The sequence below is a fragment of the Pseudonaja textilis genome, chromosome 5 (assembly GCF_049901715.1).
Source record: "Pseudonaja textilis isolate UNSWEBS1 chromosome 5, rPseTex1.2, whole genome shotgun sequence".
Classification (NCBI taxonomy): domain Eukaryota; kingdom Metazoa; phylum Chordata; class Lepidosauria; order Squamata; family Elapidae; genus Pseudonaja; species Pseudonaja textilis.
The window spans coordinates 7,463,639-7,487,889 of NC_141994.1; the positions used below are offsets into that span (position 1 = coordinate 7,463,639).

General features: G+C 36.1%; 1 protein-coding gene across 18 annotated transcripts in view; it reads right to left on the reverse strand.

The window, feature by feature from the left end:
- The window catches only part of CADPS2 (calcium dependent secretion activator 2), a 334,568-nt gene that overhangs the window by 61,992 nt on the left and 248,325 nt on the right, over nucleotides 1-24,251 (reverse strand). For 11 of the 18 annotated variants that reach the window (XM_087934097.1, XM_087934090.1, XM_087934082.1 and 8 more), the window contains 3 exons: nucleotides 22,578-22,734; nucleotides 6,970-7,111; nucleotides 6,725-6,844 (listed from right to left, as the gene is read on the reverse strand). In XM_087934097.1, the coding sequence (XP_087790223.1) occupies nucleotides 6,725-6,844; nucleotides 6,970-7,111; nucleotides 22,578-22,734 (419 nt within the window). The remainder of the gene's footprint in view (nucleotides 1-6,724; nucleotides 6,845-6,969; nucleotides 7,112-22,577; nucleotides 22,735-24,251) is intronic. The other 7 variants (XM_087934094.1, XM_087934093.1, XM_087934092.1 and 4 more) reach the window with 1 other exon arrangement.

Consider the following 24,251-nt stretch of genomic DNA (forward strand, 5'->3'; position numbering starts at 1 on the left):
ACTGAATACTACACATAGCATTTTGCTCTCTTAATACCTCCTCCACCTTAATACACAATGGCCCAAATGTACCATTAAAGAGGTGGCCAGCAAAAACAACTGAAAACAAAGTAATTATGTTCCTGAGACTGTAATGACAGGTAAGAACACACATTTACTGCTCCTAACCATGCACAGAAGAAAAGCACTTCTGTGAACAGAAATGCCACGACAAGAGCGGTATTATAATTAAGTGCTTAAAATGTGTACAAGGCTCTGTCCTGGTCTGTGTACAGGCATGTTACATAAAAGAGGATCCAATCTTATTTCAGCTGGGCTCATCCATGCTTGACAAGGAACAAGCTACAGGGACTGAGAATTCCTTTCTTAGAGACGTACATTGTACAACATCTTGCTTATCTAAGAGACCATGGATACATTATTCAAGGTGTGTCCCAAACAATATTTTAAAACATGGTTCTGAAGAAATTGGAAAGGCAATCTCTACCTTTGTCATTCCATGATATTTCTAAATCCCTGGTTTATTGATCTGAATTTTATTTTATTTTTCATTATTATTTCATGTATTTTTTTAAAAAATAAGACAAGTAATCAAACAATAAGTACAATACAAAAATACAAAATAAATAAATAAAATAAAATCTTTGTAATTCCAAGGACTAATAGATTCATTAAGATTTAAATATCCAGTATATGATAAAAGAAACTGAAGATAGGTATCACTCTCTATTGAGACGATTAACAGTTTCCAGATATTAAATGCTTGTAATTATACAGCAGAATCACAAGGAGACATTCAGGCAACCCAGCTTAGGAGAAATCCAAAATTAAAACATCCATTCAAGAAAGGAAACCCCCCTCCACCCATTTCTCTGGTTTTCCTGTCAAATTGTTATGAATATTTGTGTGACATTCTCATTTGGGAGAAATCTAAAAAGAGTCTAACCTTCTGCCTAACATTACTTTATCCTTCTGAAAAGCAATATTTCACCATGTGTTGGAGAATGAGCAAATACCTCTCTTAGGATCATTAAAGCAGCCGCGTATTTTTGTAGTTGTTTATCACCTGTATTTATGAGCACGCACAGCCAAGAAGGTGCACTGTTAAACATTTATTTTGAAGAAGTTACATATCCTTACTCTTATGTCCGCTTTGTCTTTTCAAAGCTGAGCAGTTTCCATTTATTAAATTCCGTTTATTTCAGTTTTAATCCCCTTATCATCTTCATCTTTCTCTGAACCTATTGCCATTTTTGTGATATTTAAAAACGGATGCCAAACTGGGTACAATATTTGAAATACGTTTTGATCAAAAGCAGAATAAAATAGAAGAAGGCGGAGCCTCCTCATTGACAGACCGTAGAACGCATCTCTGTGTAGCTATGGTCCATGCTCTTTCGTTGGAGAGCCCCGATCATTATGATTAGGGGTTGAAGCTACCTTGGAGGGGCGGCAGAGTAAGGGGAATCCGCAAGCCAGGTTTAGGGGAGCCGCGTCTCCCCTCCTGGGCTTGGTCTTTTTTCCTCCGAAGACGACTGCAGCGGTGGTTTAAAATGGCCACCCTGAAGAGGAGGACTCAGCTGGATTAAGATTAAGATTTGTGCAGGAGGGAAGAAAGAGGTGGATATCATCTGAACCGGGAGAATTGGGTGATACAACTAAACAAAAAGTACCCTGGGATTAAAGTAACATGTGAATTTTTAAGAAAAGAAAAGTGAGCGGTGAAATTACAAAGGGACGGGAAAAAAAATTAAGAAAGTATTTCTGACAACTAAGCAGAGCTTCGAACCGGGAATGGAAGAAGCCGGAACTAAAGATTTAACTAAATTAGACTAAAATATTTTGGCAATAAACAGGCATAAAATAAAGCTGGACTTAAGATTGTCAAAAAATAATAATAATAAGGTTTACAAATTGGAGACTGGACTGTGTTGGAATATTGAGGTTCGAAAAACCCTAAATAAAAAAAAATAGGGGAAAAAGGCGAAGACTTTGTAGAATGGAGAGTTCCACCTTTTGACAAAAACTTGAGCTCAAACATCCTGTTTCTGAATGACCTTGTGTGGATATAATATTAAAGAAATATTGAAACAAAGTAAGAATCTTAGAAAGTGAAAGCAGAACTAGAATTAAGAAAAAAGCAAGGAAAGACTGAGTGTGGGATTGATTGATATTTTTGGTATAGACCCTGGGCTGGAATAATTGAGAACTTTAGAAAACTGAAAGAAGAAAAAAGGAAAGTAAAAGTGTTTTTTTGTGGACTTTAACGATCATAAAATACAAGAGTGTGTAATGATGATATCTCTTTGGGAATTAAAAATGGAGCTTAAAAATATGAGAGAATTACTACAGGAAAGAGGCGAATCACTCTGTTCTGTGTTAGAAAAAATGGAAATGGTGACTGAAGAACAAGAAGAAAGAGCTTCAGCGGAGGAGGAGTTGACTCAAGGAGAAGACATTTTAAATAGATAATTAACACAAAGAACGCTGCAAAGAAGTGGGGAAAGAAGGAAGGTTAAAAAGTTGAGACTTAAGAATGCAATCAAAAGGGGGAATACCTGTGAAGTCGGGAAAGACAGAAACACCCAGCAGAAAAGAGGAAAGGAAGATATTAAGAAAGAGGGATATAAACTGGAATGAGAAACGATATGGGGAAAAAAGGGGGAGGAGAAGCAGTAAGAAACAGGTGCATGAAATAAAGAAATACAGAAATAGCAAAATGTTGAAAAGAAATTGTTTTTTCAGAGATAATGGTTGATGAATTAAAAAGGGGATTCTGCAAGGTGACAAGGGGTAATAAGAATATTTCTGCAATTAAAAATATTTAGAAAATAGGGTAATATAGATACTGATAACTTTTATTAAAAATTAAGAGGGGAAATACGCTGCGGAATCCAAATGAAAAGATGTAATGATTATTATTGTAACTTCTTAAAAATAATGGTTTATTGGGAATCAAGATGAGGGAATAAAAGTATATTTTAACCACTGAGGTGTCACACTCAAAGCAGTAAAAGGGGGGAAACTTATACTTGTTTTTTTCTTTAGTGTTAAAACTTGTATTAATCTAGAATTTATAAAAAGAATGTGTAATGGAAAGGGAATATGAGAGACTAAAGAACCAACTAAATTAATAAGTCAATATAGACTATTAAAAGCAAGGAGAGACATTGGCAACCTATTATTATTATTATTATTATTATTATTATTATTATTATTATTATACATATTGTTTATCTTTATAAAAAATAAATATTAAAGGATTATATTTGGAATAATTGAAATGAAACAAAAAGATGTTTCGATTGAGATTAATGAAAGAGGCTAGAATTAATGTGTTTGTTTCTCTCCTTACTGAAAATTTAGAATGGAAAAGGTAATAATATAATTAAGTATGCATATATAAATGTATAATTGCTGTAATATTTCTATGTAAAAGTGATGACCCGGAAATATGTTGTCCACTAAAAAGAGATTTTTGTTTTTATGTGAAAAACTGAATAAAATTTGTTAAAAAAAGCAGAATAAAATAGAATTATTTTACCTTGACTGAACCTTGTGCCCCACCCCCACTAAATAACGCATTCCAATTTAATGATGAACCATTATTTACTTTCTACCTAGTTCCACTATCAAACTGTTATTTCTATTTCAATTTTTAAAAACATTCAATCAAAATCCCTTTCTTAATATAAATTCATAATTCAGCAAAATTACGCTAAAAGTAAGGTACATGACTTCTATAGCATTCCCACAATATATTAAGAAAATAATCTAACTATACAAAAAAAGTTTGTTTCCTGGATTTGTTCTTTAGGATAATGATATCATTTTTTTCTTCATTCATCTCACCTTTACTCATTCTCCAGGATTTCTCAAATATATGTTTTAGCAAAACAGTCAGTTAATAACTTAAATGTCCATGAATGAAATATATGTGACCCTGAAGATTTCATCTCATACAGAAGCAATATTATTCCTTATGTTTTTAATCACAAGCTTTTCCATACTGCTCTTCATAATTGCATGACTGAACTCACACTTTTTTGCTGTTATAAAAGACTTAATCTTAATTACTCAGTAGTGTGAAAAATAAGGTCTGACACTCATGCAGAAAAGCCAAATGCATAGGTATAGAATAGGTGGTACTAGGCTCAACAGTAGTAACTATGAGAGGGATCTAAATGTCCCAATGGACCACCACTTAAATATGAGCCATCCGTGTGCTGCAACTGCCAAAAAAGCCAATGCAGTCCTGGGCTGCATCAACAGAAGAACAGCATCAAGATCGCAAGAAGTGATAACACAGCTTGATATTGCACTAGTAAGGCCACGCCCTTGGGATACCATGTCCAGTTCCCGTTGCATGATACAGAAAAGATGTTGAGGCTCTAGAAAGAGTGCAGAGAAAGGAACAAAGTTAATAAGGGGTTGGAGGGTAAATCATTTTATGAGTGGTTAAGGGAATGCCTGGTATGTCTAGCCAAATGAAGACATGGATTATGGACAACATAATAGCTTTCTTCCAGTACTTGAGGCAGACATAGAAAAGAGGGGATTGATTTATTTTCCAAAGCAACTGAGGGTAGGACAAGAAGCAATGGATGGAAGCTCATTACAGAGAGATCCAAAGAGAAACTAAGGATAAATTTCCTTAACGTGAGAACAATTAATCCATGGAAAAGCTTGCCTCCTGGGGGCTGTGTGCAGTCCCCCAGGGCTCCATTTTAGCTGGCAGAGGACTGCAGGAGGCAATTGTGGCTGAAAACCAGGGCTCCATTTTCACTGGCAGAGGACTATCAAACTAAAAATCAAACAGGAAAGGAGAAAGGGAAAGAGGAAAGACAAAGATGGGAAGATGGGAAGAGAGCAAGGAAGGAAAAATAAGGAAAGGGGGGAAGTAAGAAGAAGAAAAGAAAGGAAGGAAGATTATAATGAGAGGGAGGGAGGGAGGATCTCAGGGAAGTCCTGCCTTAGCACTTGGTCACCACACAGGTGCCCTTGATGAGTGATGGCCACTCCCACCTCCGGCCATATCCAGTCCTGGCCCTCCAAGGTCAAACACAACCCTGATGCAGCCCTCAAGGCAATCGAGTTTGACAATCTGGCTTTACATTATCTTAAGTAATACAAGTGCACAACTTTATGTACAGTATATTTTGCAAATATGCTTAATATTTTTAATTCAAAAGTTTATTTTTTTATTTCACTGTTTAAACTTGGAACAATTATATGGGAAATAGAAATATTGGAAAGCGAAGCATTAACATCTAATGTTATCTTCATCTAAACACAAGATAGATGCCATAAGTCATTCTCAGAAAATAAAAGTGGGAGTGGATGAAACTGTTCATTCGATGGTGTCGAAACTTCCAGCTTGACTTTTTGATAAATGTTTTTGTAACTAGGCATGCTCAACATGAAAAAAAGCATTTCTGAATCAAATCGAAACATGGCAAGGGTTAAAGTCCCTCTACTCCAAGAATCCTGATCCAAACGAGCCCACCTACCTATTTATTTCAAACATTCATTTATATAATTGCTAATCTTATGAATGAAGCCTTGCTTTGTCTGGTCTTGAGTTAAATATAAGAAAGTAAAATACAGGTATCTTCACCATAATGTTCTAATCAACCTTGACCTCTTCATAAGTCCATTCTATTCTGGACATTTTTTATATTACTGGAAGTGCTGTATTTTCTAATTTTCTTTCTTAGGCATGAATGGTTTTGTTATGGCTACAGAAACAACAGAATCTCCAATTACATGGAATGAAACAATAAATATCAACCATTATATGGAAATGTAAATTCCTGAACTTTTAAAATTGGTGGATAATTTAAATGGCAGGTCTTAGTGAGTATAGTGCTTCTGGATGCATTCAGGAAAAGTTTTTATGTTGGGATTGCCTTGTTTGAATCATACGACTGTGTAAACAATGAGACCTTTTTTAAACCTTTTTATAGTCATTTCTTATTTTCCACCATTTTATATTCTCTCAGAAAGAAATTAGAGAAGAAAGAAACATTATAAAAATTGGACAATGCCTCTTGATTAGTACAAGTTTGGAAATCGTTTACTGAATGCATTTTCCTAATCTAACATAATCGTAATATATGCAGGAATTGTAAAGTTGCTCTTTGAAAACACAGAAAGCTATCTGATTCCATTTTGTAAAAAAAAAAATAGAGATGGAATCTCAGTCGGCTGCAGTGTAATTAGTTAGGAATTGAACTCTACTAATGCTAGAAGTGTCTTAATAAAAGAAGACTATAAAAGTCTTATAAAAGTAATACAACCAAGTGCTACTGCTGTGGCTTTTGAAATTATTTGGCACATGCAGTGGATTAGTAACAACACACCAAAACACAAGGAGCTATTGACATTTAAAAAAAATACCTGAGTACAATAATTTAAAGTGCTTCCACACTGCTTATTAACTAAATAAGAGCAATTATGTAATTAAGGGTGATGACTGCTAAGTGTATCACAACAAACCTTTGCCTAGTTAATTTTAAGTAATATCCTACTGAGATCTTATACACCAAAAAGCACAATCCAACGACATTCCATGCTTGGCTGTCAACCAAAAAAAAAAACTAATTTCTAATCCAATGATCACAAACACCATGCGGTCCAAATGCAGCTGTACAACATGACACATACAAGGCCATGCAGAGCTGAGACACATACAGACACTCAAAGTTCAGTCAAGAATACACACGTGGAGTCATATAAAGAAGCCATCCATGTTGGTGTAGAAAAACTAGGTATCTGTGGAAGATTAAGAGGCAAACTTGGAACTTTTGGAAGGGCTACATTGGGAAGACTGTTGGTGATGGTCCTGCGAAGAAATAAACAATGCATGGAGACCATAAAAATAATATATAAAAACTAGTGTTGAGGAGAATTGCAAACCAAAATGAGAATTATAGGCGCAGTTGGTGTAGGCTTTTCAGAAACACTTACTTGACAGGCTGCCATGATTCCTGTTCAAGACCTCTGTGAAGGGACTGGGCAATGGATGATTCCATGAGATCAATGTAGCGGATGACCAAGGGAACAAAAATCTCCTGCAAATGCTTGTGAAACTTTCCATTGCACAAAAGTGCTTGAAAAACAAAACAAAAACAATGAAAATAGTTGTGATTACTTGTTTCTCATTTATACAAGTTTAAGATAAAAAAAACCCCTAATGTTTCATAAAAGACTGTCATGGGTAAACTAAACATAATCAAAACTGGGTTTAATGGCTAAGTATTTCCTGAAGAATGCATGACTACGCACATCTGAGAGAAAGCAAATTGATTTCAACAAAACCTTGCTGTAAACATGAGTCGGATTATACCCCTGTAGACCAATGACAGTAATAAGCCATTTTTTTCAAAATAGAAAAGTCCTAAAAAACCCTCCAAAACATAAAATTATTTGGAAATGAAATGTAACCCAATTCAAAAACAAATTTAAAAATGGAACATTAATTTGGAATTTGACAATAATTTTGAAGTGAGATGTAAACACTTAAACATTATACTTTATGTTTTTGTGTCAAACAACATTTGTGCAGACAAATTCAGATGTAAGCACTGCTTAGTCTTAATATATTATTTTCATATAGATATACGGATATGTAAAGAAACACAAATATATTACTGCAAAGAAGAATATATATATGCACACAGAAAACTCCAAGACCAATAAACACAGACCAAGACTCCCAACCAATCAGGATGAAGAAAAAACCATTCTGGCACAGCAGTAGGCTAGCACCAAATTTAAAACTGAAATGGCTGTGAAAGTCCGACTCACAGACAAGCACAATACAGAAGCCTGATGATGGCAGATGAGATTCTGCCGAAACGTTGTCACAACTTTAAAAGCACAACTATAATGACATGGGAAAATACCCAAACAAAGCTGAATACCATTCATATATACATATATATATACATATATATACATATACATATATATATATATATATATACATACACACACACACACACACACACACACACACACACACACATGGATTTATTTATTTATTTATTTTATTCATTCATTCATTCATTCATTCATTGAATTTATATAGCCTCCCATCAAAATCTTGTGATTCTGGATGATCCACAATGCATGCAAAAAATCCAAAAAATAATAAAACAATATTACAACATAGCCAAATTCCCTGACAACTATAATTCAAATCAAGCCACATATGTTGGGTTCTACTAACTAGATGACCTCAATGATTGAAAAAAGAAAGCCTTGACTTTGATGCTTTCAAGAATGCTAAATTTGCATCTTGAAGAATGCTATTCCATAAAGTAGATGCAGAAACTTTGTGGGTCTCACTAGGTGGCATTGTTTCGGAGAAGGACTTTCTACACCTACCTTGTCAAATCTGGTGGGAAAGGCAGGTATAATTGAGGACAATTATAAATAACCTGGCCTTGTGGGTTTTATAGTAACCATTAGCACCTTGAATTGTAACTATAAACGTACTATAGCCAGTGTAGTCCATGAAGCAGAGGTGTCACATGGGTATATCATGGTTTTCCTCAGATTGCCATAATATTATGAATCAGTTAAGGCTTCTGAATGCTCTTCATGGGCAGCTTAGTAGGAGCCCAACTGGGAAGTGGTTAAGACTTGAGTCATTGGGAATAGGACTTCCCATTCTAGGACAGGATGAAAGTGTATGAAAGCCCTACTGGACATGGCTGCCAGTTGCTCACTGAGTAGGAGTTGTAAGTTCACAAGAGCTCCAAATTGTGCATTTCATTCTGAGTCAAAAATGAAATATCCACACATCTGGAAAGTTTTAAAACCAAGTTATTTCATCTTGTTATTGTTGAGTCAAAGCCTGTTTTCCCCCATCCAGACTTTAGAACCTCCTGGCACTGGGAAATAACTCTTGGTGGAACCAGGACAGAAATTTACACCAGAATATAATCAATCTACTGATCATACTTAATCTATTTCAATAGACTGCCTTGCTCAATGGTTCCATGTAGTTATTAAATAAAAGAGGGAGAGAATTGGGGTACCAACTGTGACCGGAACCAAATCTGGAGGAAAACCACAAAATACCACAAAAAAACACCACAAAATACTGCCTGACATATTCAAGGGCCTGAACTGGTCCAGAAGAATACCATGACTGATAGTATCAGATATATCTGAGAGATCTAGCAATTGCAGGACAGAAACCACTACCTTAGTCCTGTGTCTGTCAGAGGTAATCCACAAGCACAATCAATGCACTTTTGGTATGATCACCCAAGATGAAACCTGAGTGAAAAGGGTCTAGATCAGGCCTGTCAAATTCCTGGCCCACGGGCTGGATACGTCACATGCTGGCCACCCCCATGCCCAGTTTAGCAAGGGGGGGGGGAGTTCTGATACATCATGTGACACCATGAGTTTGAAAGCCCTGGTCTCGATAATCCACTTTCTCCAGGATCTTTGAAGATGTAAGCTTCCTACCCTCTCCACGACTTTCCCCCCAAAGGGAAGGGAAGACCTGATGAAATTTCTCCAGTTGTTTGCATCCACTAAATGTGTCTTAAGGAGAGTTCAGACCACTTCCTTCCTAGCAAATGGAACCATCCCCTTCCCCAGAGAGGCATGGGTCCAACTAGGTTGTACTTTGGAAGGCCTTGACAGACAGGTGAGACATGGATCTAAAACACAGGAAGCATTCATAAGGATGAAGCTTCATTCTCCCAGCTTGTGGGTTTCGTTACCAGGCTACCATGTTTCTCATATAATAAGGCCGGGTCTTATGGCTAGGCCATCTTTTCGGGGATGACTTAATTTCACCTCCCCTTGCATCTTCGGGTGGGCGGGCAGCGATGGCTTGGATGTTGACCTCGGCATTGGTGGGGCACTTCATATCGGGGTCAACGCAGGCAGCACCATATCCGGGTGTGCAACAAAAGTACTTCCTAATGGCAAGCGCCCCCACCATTCCCCCCCATTTCGCATGTTTTAATATAGGCCTTCATTTGGGGGGAGGGGCTTAATTTCATTTCATGCCTATAAAACATGCTGGGACTTCCTATTGGGGGAGACGTATTTGTTGGAGAAACAGGTTAGGTAACATCAGTGGGTCATGATGGATCTTGTGATAAGGAGATTGCATCAGGTCAGAATCATTGGGAGCCCCCCCCCCCCCCCACTAGCAGTTCACCTCCCAATGACCCTGACCTGATGTAATCTCCTTATCACAAGACCTATCACTAGGCCCTCATGGGACAAAACCACACCTGAAGCCCTTAAAAACAGAAGAATACACTGACATCTCCTAAACTCTGCTGAAGATGTTGCCTAGCCTGGTAATGAAATTCAGAAACCAACCCACAAGTTGGGTGAATGAACCTTTACTCTCATCCTATACCAGAGCTACAGATATTTGCTATTATTGCAAAGCATAATTCATAGCCTGAACAACCCTCAGGACTAAAAGCTTAAATCCCTCCCAGGCAGCCAAACAAGATTATTCTTTAATCTTCTCCACAGAACCTGCACAGTTCTCTACTCTTTAAGAAGGCCAGATCAGAAAACTAAATTCAAGTTTGATTGGAACTATACTTTATTAACCTAGGTACAGGAGCAAATTTCTGAAAAGCGATGTTTTTCCTTTCCTCCCTTTTATGGTATTATACCTCCATACTTCCTCTAAGATCATCTCCTCGGCTCTTTATAACAGCAGAATCCAATTCCAATTGAATCCTAACTGCACCTGATAGATGCCTCTCAAACTTTTCATGCAATGCTGCCAGAACTCCTGCAGGGGCTCCTATTTAGGACTAAATCACTCTAAACAAAGACCAACAACCAGCTATCTGCATATGAGATAATAGCAGAAAAATGACCAGAGTTTGTTGCTTTTATCGCCATATGATAGTTCTTAACAAAGGACTAAGGACTGCTTAGATGGTCCCACCCTTGGTCTTTCTCCAGCAGCGGTGCAGATGTCTCTTGTCTAATTTCATCTCTTGGAATTATTTATTCATTCTAGAAAATTTATATTGTCGCCTTCTTGCCCAAGGTGACTCAAGGCGGCTTGCACAAATATATTCCTCCATAAATCAGGAGATTTCTGGAATCTATGAATACAGGGAATCCACACAGGTATGATCCGGTTCAAGATCTCTGTTGTCTGTTCATTCCAAATAGTTACTGAGACTTTGGTTGAACCACACTTCAGACTTTCATGATTAACTCAAATTCTCTCTAGAGCCCTGTTGAGACAAGGTGATGCCTGGGTGAACTTTTCAAACAAGTCCTTCTTCCCTGTAAGGACAGAAATCTGCAAGGCCAATAGAGAGTAATCATTTCATGACAAGGGAGTTAAGGTAATATCCATCAATAACAGACCATGTTCCCATTCTCCTAAGGCAAGAAATAGATCTACAGGTCGCCTGGCTTACCAAATGCCTCGTTTAGTGACTGTTCAAACTTACAACATACAGCAAAAGTAGTTGTTTGACTGGGTGTTAAAACTGCAGCCACTGTAGCATCCCCACAGTTACATGATTGCAATTCAGGCACTTTGCATCTGGTCCACATTTACAATGATAGAAACTGTGGTCATGTGATCGCCATTTGCACCCTTCACAGCTAACTTCCAACAAAATCAGTGGGAAAAAAGGCAGTAAGTCACAGATTGTGGCTATGTGATGCTGCAGTTAATAGCCACAAGTAGTGTGCTTAACTGCAGTGGAACAGATGTAATTAAATGTGTGTGTGTCATATGATATTTCATTTATCCACTATACTTCTTAATGATGGATTGCCAATCTCAGTTGTGATTATTAAGTTAGGACTGCCTCTAGTGTATGAACTTCCGAGCTGTCTGTAAAGCCAGGACCAGACAAAGCAAAATTGAAGTCTCTCGGGATCATAAGGTTGGGGAAATCTATTGTCACCTCAGCCATATCTATGCAGCAGGAAGCAATAAGAGTAGCAAACCCATTTGATCCCCAAAACACAATTTGTCAAATGAGATCTCAATTCTAGTTATCTGTACAATCATTTTCTTGGAAGTTAGCAGGTTCTCACAAATAAAAATAGTAATTTCATCATCCCTGCCCCCAGAATCATGGCCCACACTATATACCCCAAACCCATTGTCCAGACAGGTTTTGGTAATTCAGAACAGGCTGGCTTTCTTATCCACAATTAAATCATAAACAGGCAAGCTTTATTACAGATCAACATTACATTAGGCAAAAATAAACGAAGACCAGGCAAACAAAGACATTGGTGTTTTAAAGACCAGGCACTGGTCACTTGGGGGGGAGAGGGGACGCAACTGAAATGCAGAATAATTTCTGTTGAGGTAATTCCCCATTAGGAGAATGAGCTCACACAGGGAGACGTAGTGAGAGTGGTGAAGAATAACACACAACCAGCACACAGATACCCTGTATAGTAAAATGTAGGTTTTTACTTCCAGTAAATGGTTAAGCAAAGTTCAACTAAACAGTCCAAGTCATTCATGGTTAAAGCAGTCAGTTTCCAGTCCAGGGATAATCCAATAACAAAGTCAAAAACAGTTCAGTAACATCAAATCCAAGAATAACAATGATCAGTAACAGTCAATAGGGAAATGCAGGAAGGGCAACACTCTCAACAACAGAACAGAAACAGGTTTCTGGCTCCATCTTATGGCCATTTGAGGAACCACACCCAATTACAATTTTAGCATTCCCTTAAAGAGACAGTATTAAAATGTCTGTCCTGGTTTATATATTTTTCAACCCAACTGTTAGGTGACTTACATTCCTAACAATTTCGATCACCCAATATATCTTCTCATGTCTGTCACCACTCAAATGTTATTCAGAAGGTTACATTTCTCTGATCCATGCCCTCCCTCCATCAAGCTAAAGATAATCCAAACAGACCAACACATTAGTCCAAGTAGCCAGGTGGACTGAAGCTTCACTCCACACCTTGGTTCCAGACGGGCACCTGCCTATCTTCTCCCTAATATCCACATCCATTCACAAAAACTTTTCCCTCCTTCCCATTTCCTGGTCTGGACAGGATGTAAGGAAGAAAAGCATATTCTAATTTATCAGGGAAGGCAGAAAAACTGGTGGTGGACTGATGATCCAAAGTCATATTTGTTAGATCTGGGAGGATGGTTCAGAAATGGAGGCAAGACTCAGATAACAACAACAGCTCTTAATTAGTGACTTCAGATCTGAGCAAAGAATCCCAGCCACAGCAGCCCTTTATATAGGGCTGGCTGCGGCTAGGCAGCCAATGAAAGCGATTTGAGTTTGCCGCTCTTGGCAGGGCCAATCGCGGCAGCCCATTTTCTAGCCAATCGGATGAGTCTGCGGTGACCAATCATGATCTGCTATTCGCGGGCCAATCAGAGTTGCAGGCTTTTGAGCCTGCTAGTCCGGAACAATATTACACGGTCAAAGAGATCTATCCTAAGACCTTTATATCAGCTTTCCCCAACTTGGTGATCTCTTGGTTTCTGGAGTACAGAGGTCACATCAAATAGGATGGTGATATGATATTTAAAAATATTGCCACTGAACATCAAAATTCGGCAACCTGGAAGGTGAGACTCCACACATGCTTTCATCTTAAGCAATTGGCAATCCTTGGAGTAAAGGGAAGAAAGGAGAAAGAAAGAATTAAGGAGAATGCATTGGTTTCCCAACCGTATCACTTCAATCTTCTGAGTATTCATTCACAGCATTCATTGAGATTTATTATTAAAGAGATTATGATGGCAATCAACAATTCATTCCACTGAAATTATGGTTAAAATGAAAAGCAGCTACTGTGGTATACATAAGCTATTGATGACTTATTAGCATCAACATGGAATTCTAATTGAACTGCATTTGGACTTAAGCTACAAATGGCGGAACAGGATCAGCCATAATAATTCAGGCTGAGTTCATTAGTACTACTGGCAAATCATTTTTTCTAGGTACTACAAGTCTTAAATTCAAGCAACTACCCATCATTTTTTGTTGTTCTATTAGTTTGGTACTTTCTCACTACCAATCCTCTCCTGAATCTAACCATTCCATTATTAGTTCCACAGCAGCTCTTGAACCAAGCGCCCCCTAAAACATATCTTAAGTAAAATATGCAACACATATATATGCAGGCTCACACCTGCAACTTCTCTACTTGTTTTTGATATTTCTACCTTGACTAGCTGAGTTATCCTCTGGCCTTCTACCTAACAAGTTTAATTAGAGTGTTAATTAACCTTCATTAATATAGTGATTCTGTGTGCTTATATATGTGTATCACATATAACTAAGTCTTCCAAAGGTCACGTTCATAAGACAGCCTGCCTGTATGAGCATTTTCCTGACAATACAATAAAAAATCCACTTTAAAATATTTCCAGCTTTACAACAACAACAAAAAAAGGAATTTCACAATTGATTTACTGGCAGGAAATAGTAAGAGGAAATTAGTATTAGACATGCCTATGTATGCCCTTAACAAAATAGGCAATAGAGATGTTAAAACCTATGTTTAACATTTGGAAAAGAAATTAAACTTATGTTCAAAGGTCAATGGTTTGAGTCTGTGACACCCAGCTCCTTATAAATGCTTCAGAAACAATAGATCACAGGTAATGCAGAACATTGATTTAAGGTAGACAACCCATAGAGTCACTACAAATAACAAGGAGCTTGCTGCCTCAAATTTCAACAATAGAATTCAGGGAAAGGGAGAAGCCTACAGGCCATGTTATCATTTCTCATCATCCTTCTGGAGATCTAACACATTCATGAGGTTTTACATATCTGGAAAACTATCTGGAAAGATGTAATGTACACAGAGAGAATTTACTATGATCTGGGCAATGAGGCCTAGTAGGTGATGAAACAAGTGTCAGGATATCAAAACTACGAATCCACACAAAATGTTGGGATTCTGCAGATATGCATAGAGACAAATAGCTACTGGAAAGTACCTTGAGCTTTCTGAATATTTTGTGAAATGCTCAGTGGTAACCTTCTCCTCAGGAGAATTTGCTTTAATCAAGCCTCCTGGGCATGTGTTGCTTTTAAGATGTGGTTCTAGGGAAATAAAACAAGGAGCTAAAAGCTAAAGCTAAATATAAATAAGTTAAAATGTTGCTCACATAAACAGGATTGCTCTGTGTAAATTCTTTCAAAACGATATTTTTCAACATGAGAGAACATACATGAAGTACCTCTCCCCAAATCATTGAAGTAGCCATGATTTTTTTTCCAGGTTGTGTAGAAAAAATGTGTAAGACCTCAGAGAGATGTAGATGCTTTTAGTGAAAAGAGATTATTTATACGTGTGCTTTATATTGTACCTCTCAGTCAAGTGGTATCTATCTTTATAATTAATCCAACCCTTCATGGAAGTTTACAAGTTACTCTCTCTTTTTCAAGAGCACCATTCACCTTTCTTCAGGGCAGTTTGAAATGTAACACATTTTTAGCACGAGTCTGGGAAAGTTTCTTTCCAGAAAATCATAGCAGAAAATGATTTCACAGGTCTGTTAAATAAGACTTTGTGAGCAATATACATGCAGACAATAAGTGGGTTATCTCAGAATATGTTAAATAATGCTGTGTTTGTATGAATCAGAATCTTTGAAAATGTGGCTGTTCAAACATTAAAACCAGGAACCCAGGTGATTTGAAGTTTAAAGCAGCAACAAATGCAAATTTATTTGTTTAGCATATGGCATATATTGTACATGGACTAACAAAATATGTTAACATATATGGGGTGTAAAGCTAAGTTGACTCCTTGTGGTGTACCCTGGCTAGAGTGATAGCGTGAACTAAATAAACTACTAACTGCTGGCAGCCAGATTACTGTGTAGATTTTCCTGGCTTTCAAAATACATGGAAACAAATGCGAAGATATACACTGATTGATAAAACAGGAAAATTATCCAAAAAGGGATTTAAGAGTTATAAACTTATTTTCATTTATTTTGCATTTGCTTACAGGAAGTCCTTGACTTACAGCCACATGGAGCCCAAAACGTAGATTGCAAAGCAAGACAGTGGTTAAATCAGCTTTGCTCCACTTTAGACCTTTCTTCTACAGCTGTCAAGTGAATCAGTGCAGTTGTAAAATGGTTGTTAAATACATCTAGCTTTCCTATTTACTTTCACTGTCAGGAGGTCACAAAAGGTGATCACATGACACTGGAATATTGCAAACCATCATAAATTACCAAACATCTGAATTTTGGTCACATGACCTTAAGGATGCTGCAACAATCATGAAAAATGTTCATAAGTCATTTTTTTCCAGCTTCACTGTAACTTTAGTCACTAAATGAATGGTTGTAAGTCACATACTACCTGTTTATATTGGATTAGCTCTCCTGCTGTATTGCAATAATGTCTTTCTCATAGTTCCTATATTTAGCATAACTGAATTAACGCCTACATATGGTAGTTATATCATCAGGATCAAAGGCCATGTTAGAATGTCATTGATTTTCCTATATATTTTCTTCAAATATTTAAAATCACAGTCAATTAGCTGATGAAAGAGAGATAAATACGTCTAATTAGTGATTTGGAGAGAGCTGAACCAAAGATTTCCTGTAGTAAATTTTTTATTGCTATTGAAAACTCTTACCAACTTTTTGTGTAGTATACAAATCTCTTAAGTGTATCAGATAGAATAGTATCAAACTGAATTATAAAATAGATTAATGAATCTGTGTATGTAGACTTGCAACTAAACAATATTAAGATTCATAAAGATTTGCAACTGAACGTAGGTATGCTTTTTTTTTTTTTTTTACAAATTATGATATTCCTGCATGGACTTATCACCAAGTAGACAGATGTGCATCAAAGTGTGAAGTTTATAATCACTCCATATGGTCCAGTATGAAGGAATAATTATTACAAGACAACACGTGATCCAAATAGTAACTCTGTTCATTAAACATTTGTTATGGTAACATTTAACATTAGCAATTTAAAGTTTGACCTTTAGTCAAATGTAATATTCTACACAGTGGCATCTCTCACTAAAATTATGGTATACTTTCTAAAATTGTTTTATATGGTTTTAAAATCTCCTTTATAAACATAAAATCCTTCAAAATCAAGAAAACGAATTGTCTATTGCTCAGGCAAAATTTCATGGACACATTAATTGTTAACATTGTATAGATCTACACAATATTTTGCTACATGAATATTTTCTACTGAATGCATTTGTGGCAAATAACACCCCCCCCTCAATTTTCTGAAGCTACCTGATAAACTATTATTTAGGTACCAGGGACAAGGTCAATAAACAAAAGAGCATAATAGAGAATCCATCCAATTCAAGGTTTTCTTTATGTACCTATGAAAAAGAAGGAAAAACTTGCCCAAACACCTACTGTACACAATTATGTGAAATGAGAATAATTTCATTTCCCAACATGCAACATCTCCAAAATACCAAATACAATCCATTACCTTGTATTTTTCATATAAAAATTACTGAAGCAAATGATTTTGCAGAGCTTTTATTTGTTACAATAATAGATCAACGGAAATAAATGTTATGAATTATACCAAAACTATCGTTTTTTTAAGAAAAAAAATTAATAAAGATTAAAAAGTGTGGCTTAAGAACTTTATTAATTTTATTAATGATGCAAAAATGGGCACAGCCTATGCGGTAAAAAGATTGCAGGTCTCAAAGCATAGTGTACATTCTAACTCTTATCTTGGTATTGTATCTTGGTTATTACTGCTGACACCCTCTTTCTTTGAGTAGAGTGTTGCCCTGGTATCCCCCTCCCCAAACTCCAATAAACTTCCACAATGTGTGTTATCTTTCTGCTAATTAAAAAAGAATGACAGAAATAGTAAAATAAGTTATACACTATCATCTCTTCATTGTGTAGCATTTCAGCATGTGGCTAGGTCAATCAGAACCTTGTTCCCATAGCTTTATGGAAACTAGACAATCTTACAAGAAACAAAGAAAGACCAAATTTTAAAAAAATCTTTTCTTTTTTGTTTTTGTTTTAAGCACTCACAACAAAGTATTTAATGGCAAAGAAGATTAAAACACAGAGTTGTACATCTGTTTACTTGGTGATAAATCCACTCAGGCATTATTTGTAAAAACATATTGTGACTTAAACAGATCACCTATAGAAGAAGAATATGAAGGAAAGGTTCTGGGCAGACTACAAAATGGGGCTAGACTGCTTCTAATTTAAAGGCAAAACTGATAAACAAAAGGTTCCAAATTGCTTCCCTATACAACCTCTATTTAGATACTTGGAAAGGTTTAATCTATGCAAGAGTTGTCCTTTTTGTTGCTAGTATTATGTAAATAACAAATATTAGCAATTCGGCAAATTATAGGGATTGAGTTTCTATTCTGAAATGTGTTGCAATCCCGCAATCTAGAAAAATAATTGATCAGGGTAATTGAAACTTTAGTGTTCTGAATAAAATTCTTAATATTATTCAGCTTTATGAACACTTTGACGCTTGACTTCATTAATGTATAAGTATATTGAAAACATGAATATAAATTATATATACACACACACACACACACACACACACACACACACACACGTATACATGCATATGCTTCTGAGCTAGACCTGTTGCCCTAAGTACAACTCAACAATGTGATCCTGGATGGAAGCAAGATCCTAACATTATGAAACAGAAACAAATGTGATATCCAACAAGGCTTCAAACCTAACTTTTAAATTTTAGCTACTCACCATGCTAAAAAAACAACAACAGGTTTTGTAACAATACAGAGTAAAGTCAAATATGGCAGATAAGGACAATTACAAAATATCTGACTAAAGTTGAGCATGACTGGGAAAGTGTTTCAGGCCTTGATAGGTGGGGAAAAATATCTGGTGCCCCCATTCCCTTGGTGCCCTAAGCACAAACTTATATTTGTTGTTGTTAGTTGCGAAGTCATGTCGACCCATCATGACCCAATGGACAACATTCCTCCAGGCCTTCCTGTCCCCTACCATCTCCCGGAGTCCATTTACGCTCACGCTGACTGCTTCAGTGACTCCATCCATCCACCTCATTCTCTGCCGTCCTGTTCTTCTTTTGCCCTCAATCACTGGTTCTTCTCCAGTGAGTCCTTCCTTCTCATTAGGTCACCAAAATATTTTTGAGTTTCATCTTCAGGATCTAGCCTTCTAAAGAGCAGTCAGGGTTGATCTCCTCTGGGACTGACCGATCACCTTGCAGTCCAAGGGACTTGCAGGAGTCTTTCTCCAGCACCATAGTTCAAAGGCCTCAATTCTTTGGCACTCAGCCTTCCTTATGCCACTTCCTTCTAATCACTAATCCAGGACTGATATGCATCTTTGTAGAATTCTATCAGTCCATAAGAAGAAATATAATAAGGCAACACAGACAGAAAAATGTAGCTTATTCATATATCTAGAAATTCTTCACAGATTCAAAATGTGGAGACTGAAACTTGTGGAAGAGAACAAAATGAAGCTGACAACAGTCTACATTTGAAAGATTGAAGATTAACTTCATGCAAAATATGGTACAAAAAATCTCTGAAAGATAGTCTCTGATGTTAGCCTCCATGAGAGAAAAATCCAGTAGGATTTTCACATCTTCATTTCTTAATGAGCTTTTTGATAATGAGAGGTTAACTTTAACAGCCACTCTGGGCTCTATTATGGCTAATTTGACTCCACTTCATACTCCCTGTTAATTATTAACACTAGCCTTTTTATCCTCCTGAGAGCAGAATTTCAGATTTTTTTCCTTTTTGCTTAGATTTGTATGAGCCTCTTTTTGAAAGAGATGAAAATATCCAGCAATACATTTGAACAACTTCATTTATTAGCCATTAAAAGAAGACACATGTCATCAGTACCCTAAAGCATGGGATCTCCTCTCTGACAGCCTTAACAAGTTCACTCTATGAAAGGGCTGATAAGGATGGACTCCAATGCACCTTCAAATAAACAGTTTTGGGGAAAAAGGAATATGTGACTTAGAAGCAGAAACTGCCCTGATTTTTCCACAGTTGAAGCAACTACTCTAGCATTAAAAAAAAAGTAACAGGAATGTTAGCCCTACAATTACTATTTCAAATTCCATCAGCAGCACTTTGTAACACTGATCATAACTACTTTATTACGAACATACATTTTCTGTCATTTTAATAAATACATTCTTCCCTTAGAAATGGTTTTCTCATTATTTAAAATGATTTCATGTTTAACTGACTTAAAAGAGAGAAAAAGTTTAAATTCAAGACCTTTACATTATTGTCTACTTTTTAAAAAATAAAATAGATCTATTTTTAATGTTTCTGCTTGATAGGATTACTTGTTGGCCTGAGTGAAAAACTTAATAATATTGACTTAAAATGGCAAAGTACCTATGATATGGAAGAACAGGAAGAATATGGGATATAAAGCTTTACAGTTTCTGAATTGGCATTGGTCATACAGTAGGCGAAGGAATCCCATTTGGTTATTGTAGGGTTCAGTGATAATGTCTTTTCCAAAGAACCATCTGGAGGGAAAAATAGTGGTGGGTCTAACACTAATACAAGATAGGAAATACTAGCAAAGAATTTGGAATATTTAGGGGGAATGGAGACTAAGCCTTCACAATACCCACATACACATGCTCACACATACACACAAACATCCTTAATGTAATTTCATGGTGTATTTTTTTAGGTGTATCCTGGGTGCTTGTGGCTGTGTCAAACATTTACAAAATGGCAGATGTCGCATTGAGATCTATGCTTCAGCAAGACTGACGCGTGTACAAAAAGATAAAAAGTTAGATTGCAAAGTTGCACCCAATCTTGCAGCTATCTCTTGCAGCAGCTGCTACATTTATTAAATATTTTAAAAATATGCTCCTTCCCCCTATACCAACCCTGTTGCCATTTCTGCTTTCAAGCTGAGCAATTTCTACAACAATTCATGGAGAATATGATTGTATGACTAAATACAAAGTTTTCTGCAAGAACATTTCTCATTACCGAACTGTGAAAATGATATTTTAATTTAAGTTATGATATGTAGAGGGCCCTTTGCTACCTTATGTAGCCAATTGCCCTCTTCTTTTTGTGCTTGCAGTAGATGTTGAAAACCCTAGTTAAAAAAAAGAATTTCTCATTTCACCTTTTGGAAAAGGATGGTTGCCAGATTCAGAATGTAAACACCAAAAACCAACATGTAACAGTTATAAATCTGAGTCATTCTGAGCTTGGAAACATAGTTTTGTAACAGAAAACACAGCACAGCAGAGAGCACCCATGAATACTCACTCAGAAGACATGATGAAAACGCCTTAATTTCACAATACATGGACAAATTTAAATGCTAGGAAATTCCTGGAAGCCTGGCACTCTGACAAATTGGCCATCAACAGGCACACTGGGATAAACAACATCTATTTACCATTCAAGAGACACTCAACAAGCCAAAAAGGAAACAAAAAGGCCAAAACACCTCCTCACCAGCAATCAACATCCAGATTAGCAGAGATTAACCCCAAGATTAACATTAGACTAACAATAAAGAAGCAAGGAACTGCCAAACTAATTTTAAACAGCCCACACAAAAACCATCTAGACCACTCCCATCAACACTAACAGGGCAAACCACTAGAATATAAAACGAGCAAACTTCACTCCCTAGTTTTGGTAGTGAAATATCTGAAAGAAAACAACCAAGCTCAGAGAACAACTCATAGCTTTATAGTTTAAGTACTGTGGGAAACATTAATATATTGGACCTTTATAAGTTTAAAGAACTTCTCAGTATATAAACTTCTACTTATCATTTAAAAAAAAGGAATTCATGTTCAGGTGAGATTTTTGTACACTTAAATTGTAAACTCACTTAAACTCAATCATTATCAGTTGTATTCACAGATTCTTGCTTGCAGTCAGTAAGAAACAAATTCAGTTGCATGTATGATGCATTATATCTGGATCCATGTAAACATTTAGAAATATATTTGAGAAGCTACAAATAAATAAGCTTGAGAGAGAAATAAAGCTCAAAATCTTTTTTATGAAACAAGAAAGTCTCTTTATACTTCTTTGGGTTGTTCAATTTTAAATGTCTAGAAGAAAAATAGTTCTAATTGTACCAGAGGTTTAAATGAAATGTACCTGTTCTGTTACACAAAGACAAAATCTGAGCAAGGATCTGTACAGATTTTTGGGGGAGTACAACATTTCTTGGGATTACACGGAATTTGCTAGAACCAGTCTATTTCTCTGTCTACAAAGAAGCCACATGCTACCTGTAATGTAACAGCAAAAGAATTTCAATCTGTGTTTAAAAATCTGTTAAATATTTGCTTTGTTGGCCCTTGTATGTTTATTCTGAAATAAATCCCATTGAACATAGCAGGGTTTACTTCCCTATGTTTAGAATTGTATCATGAACAAGTCATGTTGTATCTTGTTGTAACAAGTCAATTGTATCATGAACAAGTGGGGGGGGAAACAAGATTAAATAAATGAAGATTTAAAAGTTGAAAGAAACCATAGCTATAGTAATAACCAAACACCAAACTTACAGTCATTTCTCAGGAAGTTATTGAGTAACTGGAAAAGAGGAAAGCTATCCCAGCTGTCTTGTGGCTGTGCCTCCAGCGCAGAATCCATATCAACAGTAAAAAGAGACCAAAACTTCTCACCATGTTCAGCCAACAGATCTGGCCACCATGCAAAGGCCTGCGTCATCAATTAAAAAAAAAGTCTCAGTGGAATTCACCTTCAAATGCGAATGTAAGATATGATAAAAGAAGGCCTAAAAATGGCACCATCATGAAATTATGGAATGTGGCATATACTCTTTAAAAGCAATTGAAATTCTTCATTAAATAAAGTTAAGTTTTGCATCCAATGTAATTTGCACATGTACATAGTATTTCAGTGAGAGTGTTATTTTAAATTAAAGAATTTGATAGACAGATAATCTAGGGATTTAACTGTGTTTCCCTGGTAATCTGGGAACCTGGTTTTTCATGTTACTGTAGATGTACTTATAAATATGAGAGCCAATTTAAGAGATATGGTATTTGGTGAGAAAAAGCATGTTGACTCTATCTTCAGAATGCTTTCAGATGAAAAATAGACATTCACCATTTGGTCCTTTCAAAAGGTAATGGGAAAGAACTTATTGTAATTAATCATTATAGCCCTACGAAACTTGATCAGAATTTCCTTCCAGCTAGCAAGATAAAATGATATTAAAAGGGAAATAAATTGAGAAAGGTAATGCATGGCAGATTCCAATAAATCACATTCAATAGCAAAAGTAGAAAATTCTTGAATCTCTTGATCATACCCTGATCTACTGATGCCTAGGAATAAAGTCATGAAGAAAGATTAATATCACAGACAGCATGGTTCTATCAAGAATAATATAAAAGAACATGAAAATGAATACAATTACTGGTTAATTACATAGATTCTGTGGAAAAAAAGAAAAAAAATATTGTATGAGAGGAAAGTCTTATTTGTTATATTACATGACTATTATTCCTAATTTGTATTGTACAATAAAGCAACATATGTTTCACGTACTACTGAATTATAACATTGCAATATTTAGCAATGGCAAACTGCATAGGCTTTTATCTTCTTTTTCTATTCTGTTCTCAAAGAACTTGCAATAGCATGAATATTTAAAAGTAAAATGGCTTGTTAGATAATTTTTTGATGTTTTTCTCCATATTGCTACATAGATGCATGAACTGCAGCCATATTAGAAGACTCCAACAAAACACTGATATTGTGTATGAGCCAGAGGGTACCTGTTTGACTGTCAGAGACCTCTATTTCTCTATTTTATAGTCTTGAATCTATGACTTTATGAGTTAGATTAAAATTATTCCACTTTTATTTGTTCAAGGCTGGTGGAAAAATATCTTTAAGTTAAATCTGTCTGATATCTACCTTTAATCAGCTGTCTGTTGGCTAAGGAGGTATAATTTTAAGATAAAGATGATACAGATGAAATATTTGATGCCACAAGTAAACAAAGTGAATGATTGATGCCATATATTCAAAATGGTTTAACAATGCATGCAATCATGACCAAAATGTCCGTCTTGATTGGAATGAATAACATACCTCTTTTCCCTGGAGGAATCCATAATTTTGGAAATGTTGTGGAACAGGAGAAAAAAAAGTTAAAATGTGTTTGAACTTAGCAAGATGGACATCCTTTGTCCTTTTTGTGTCAC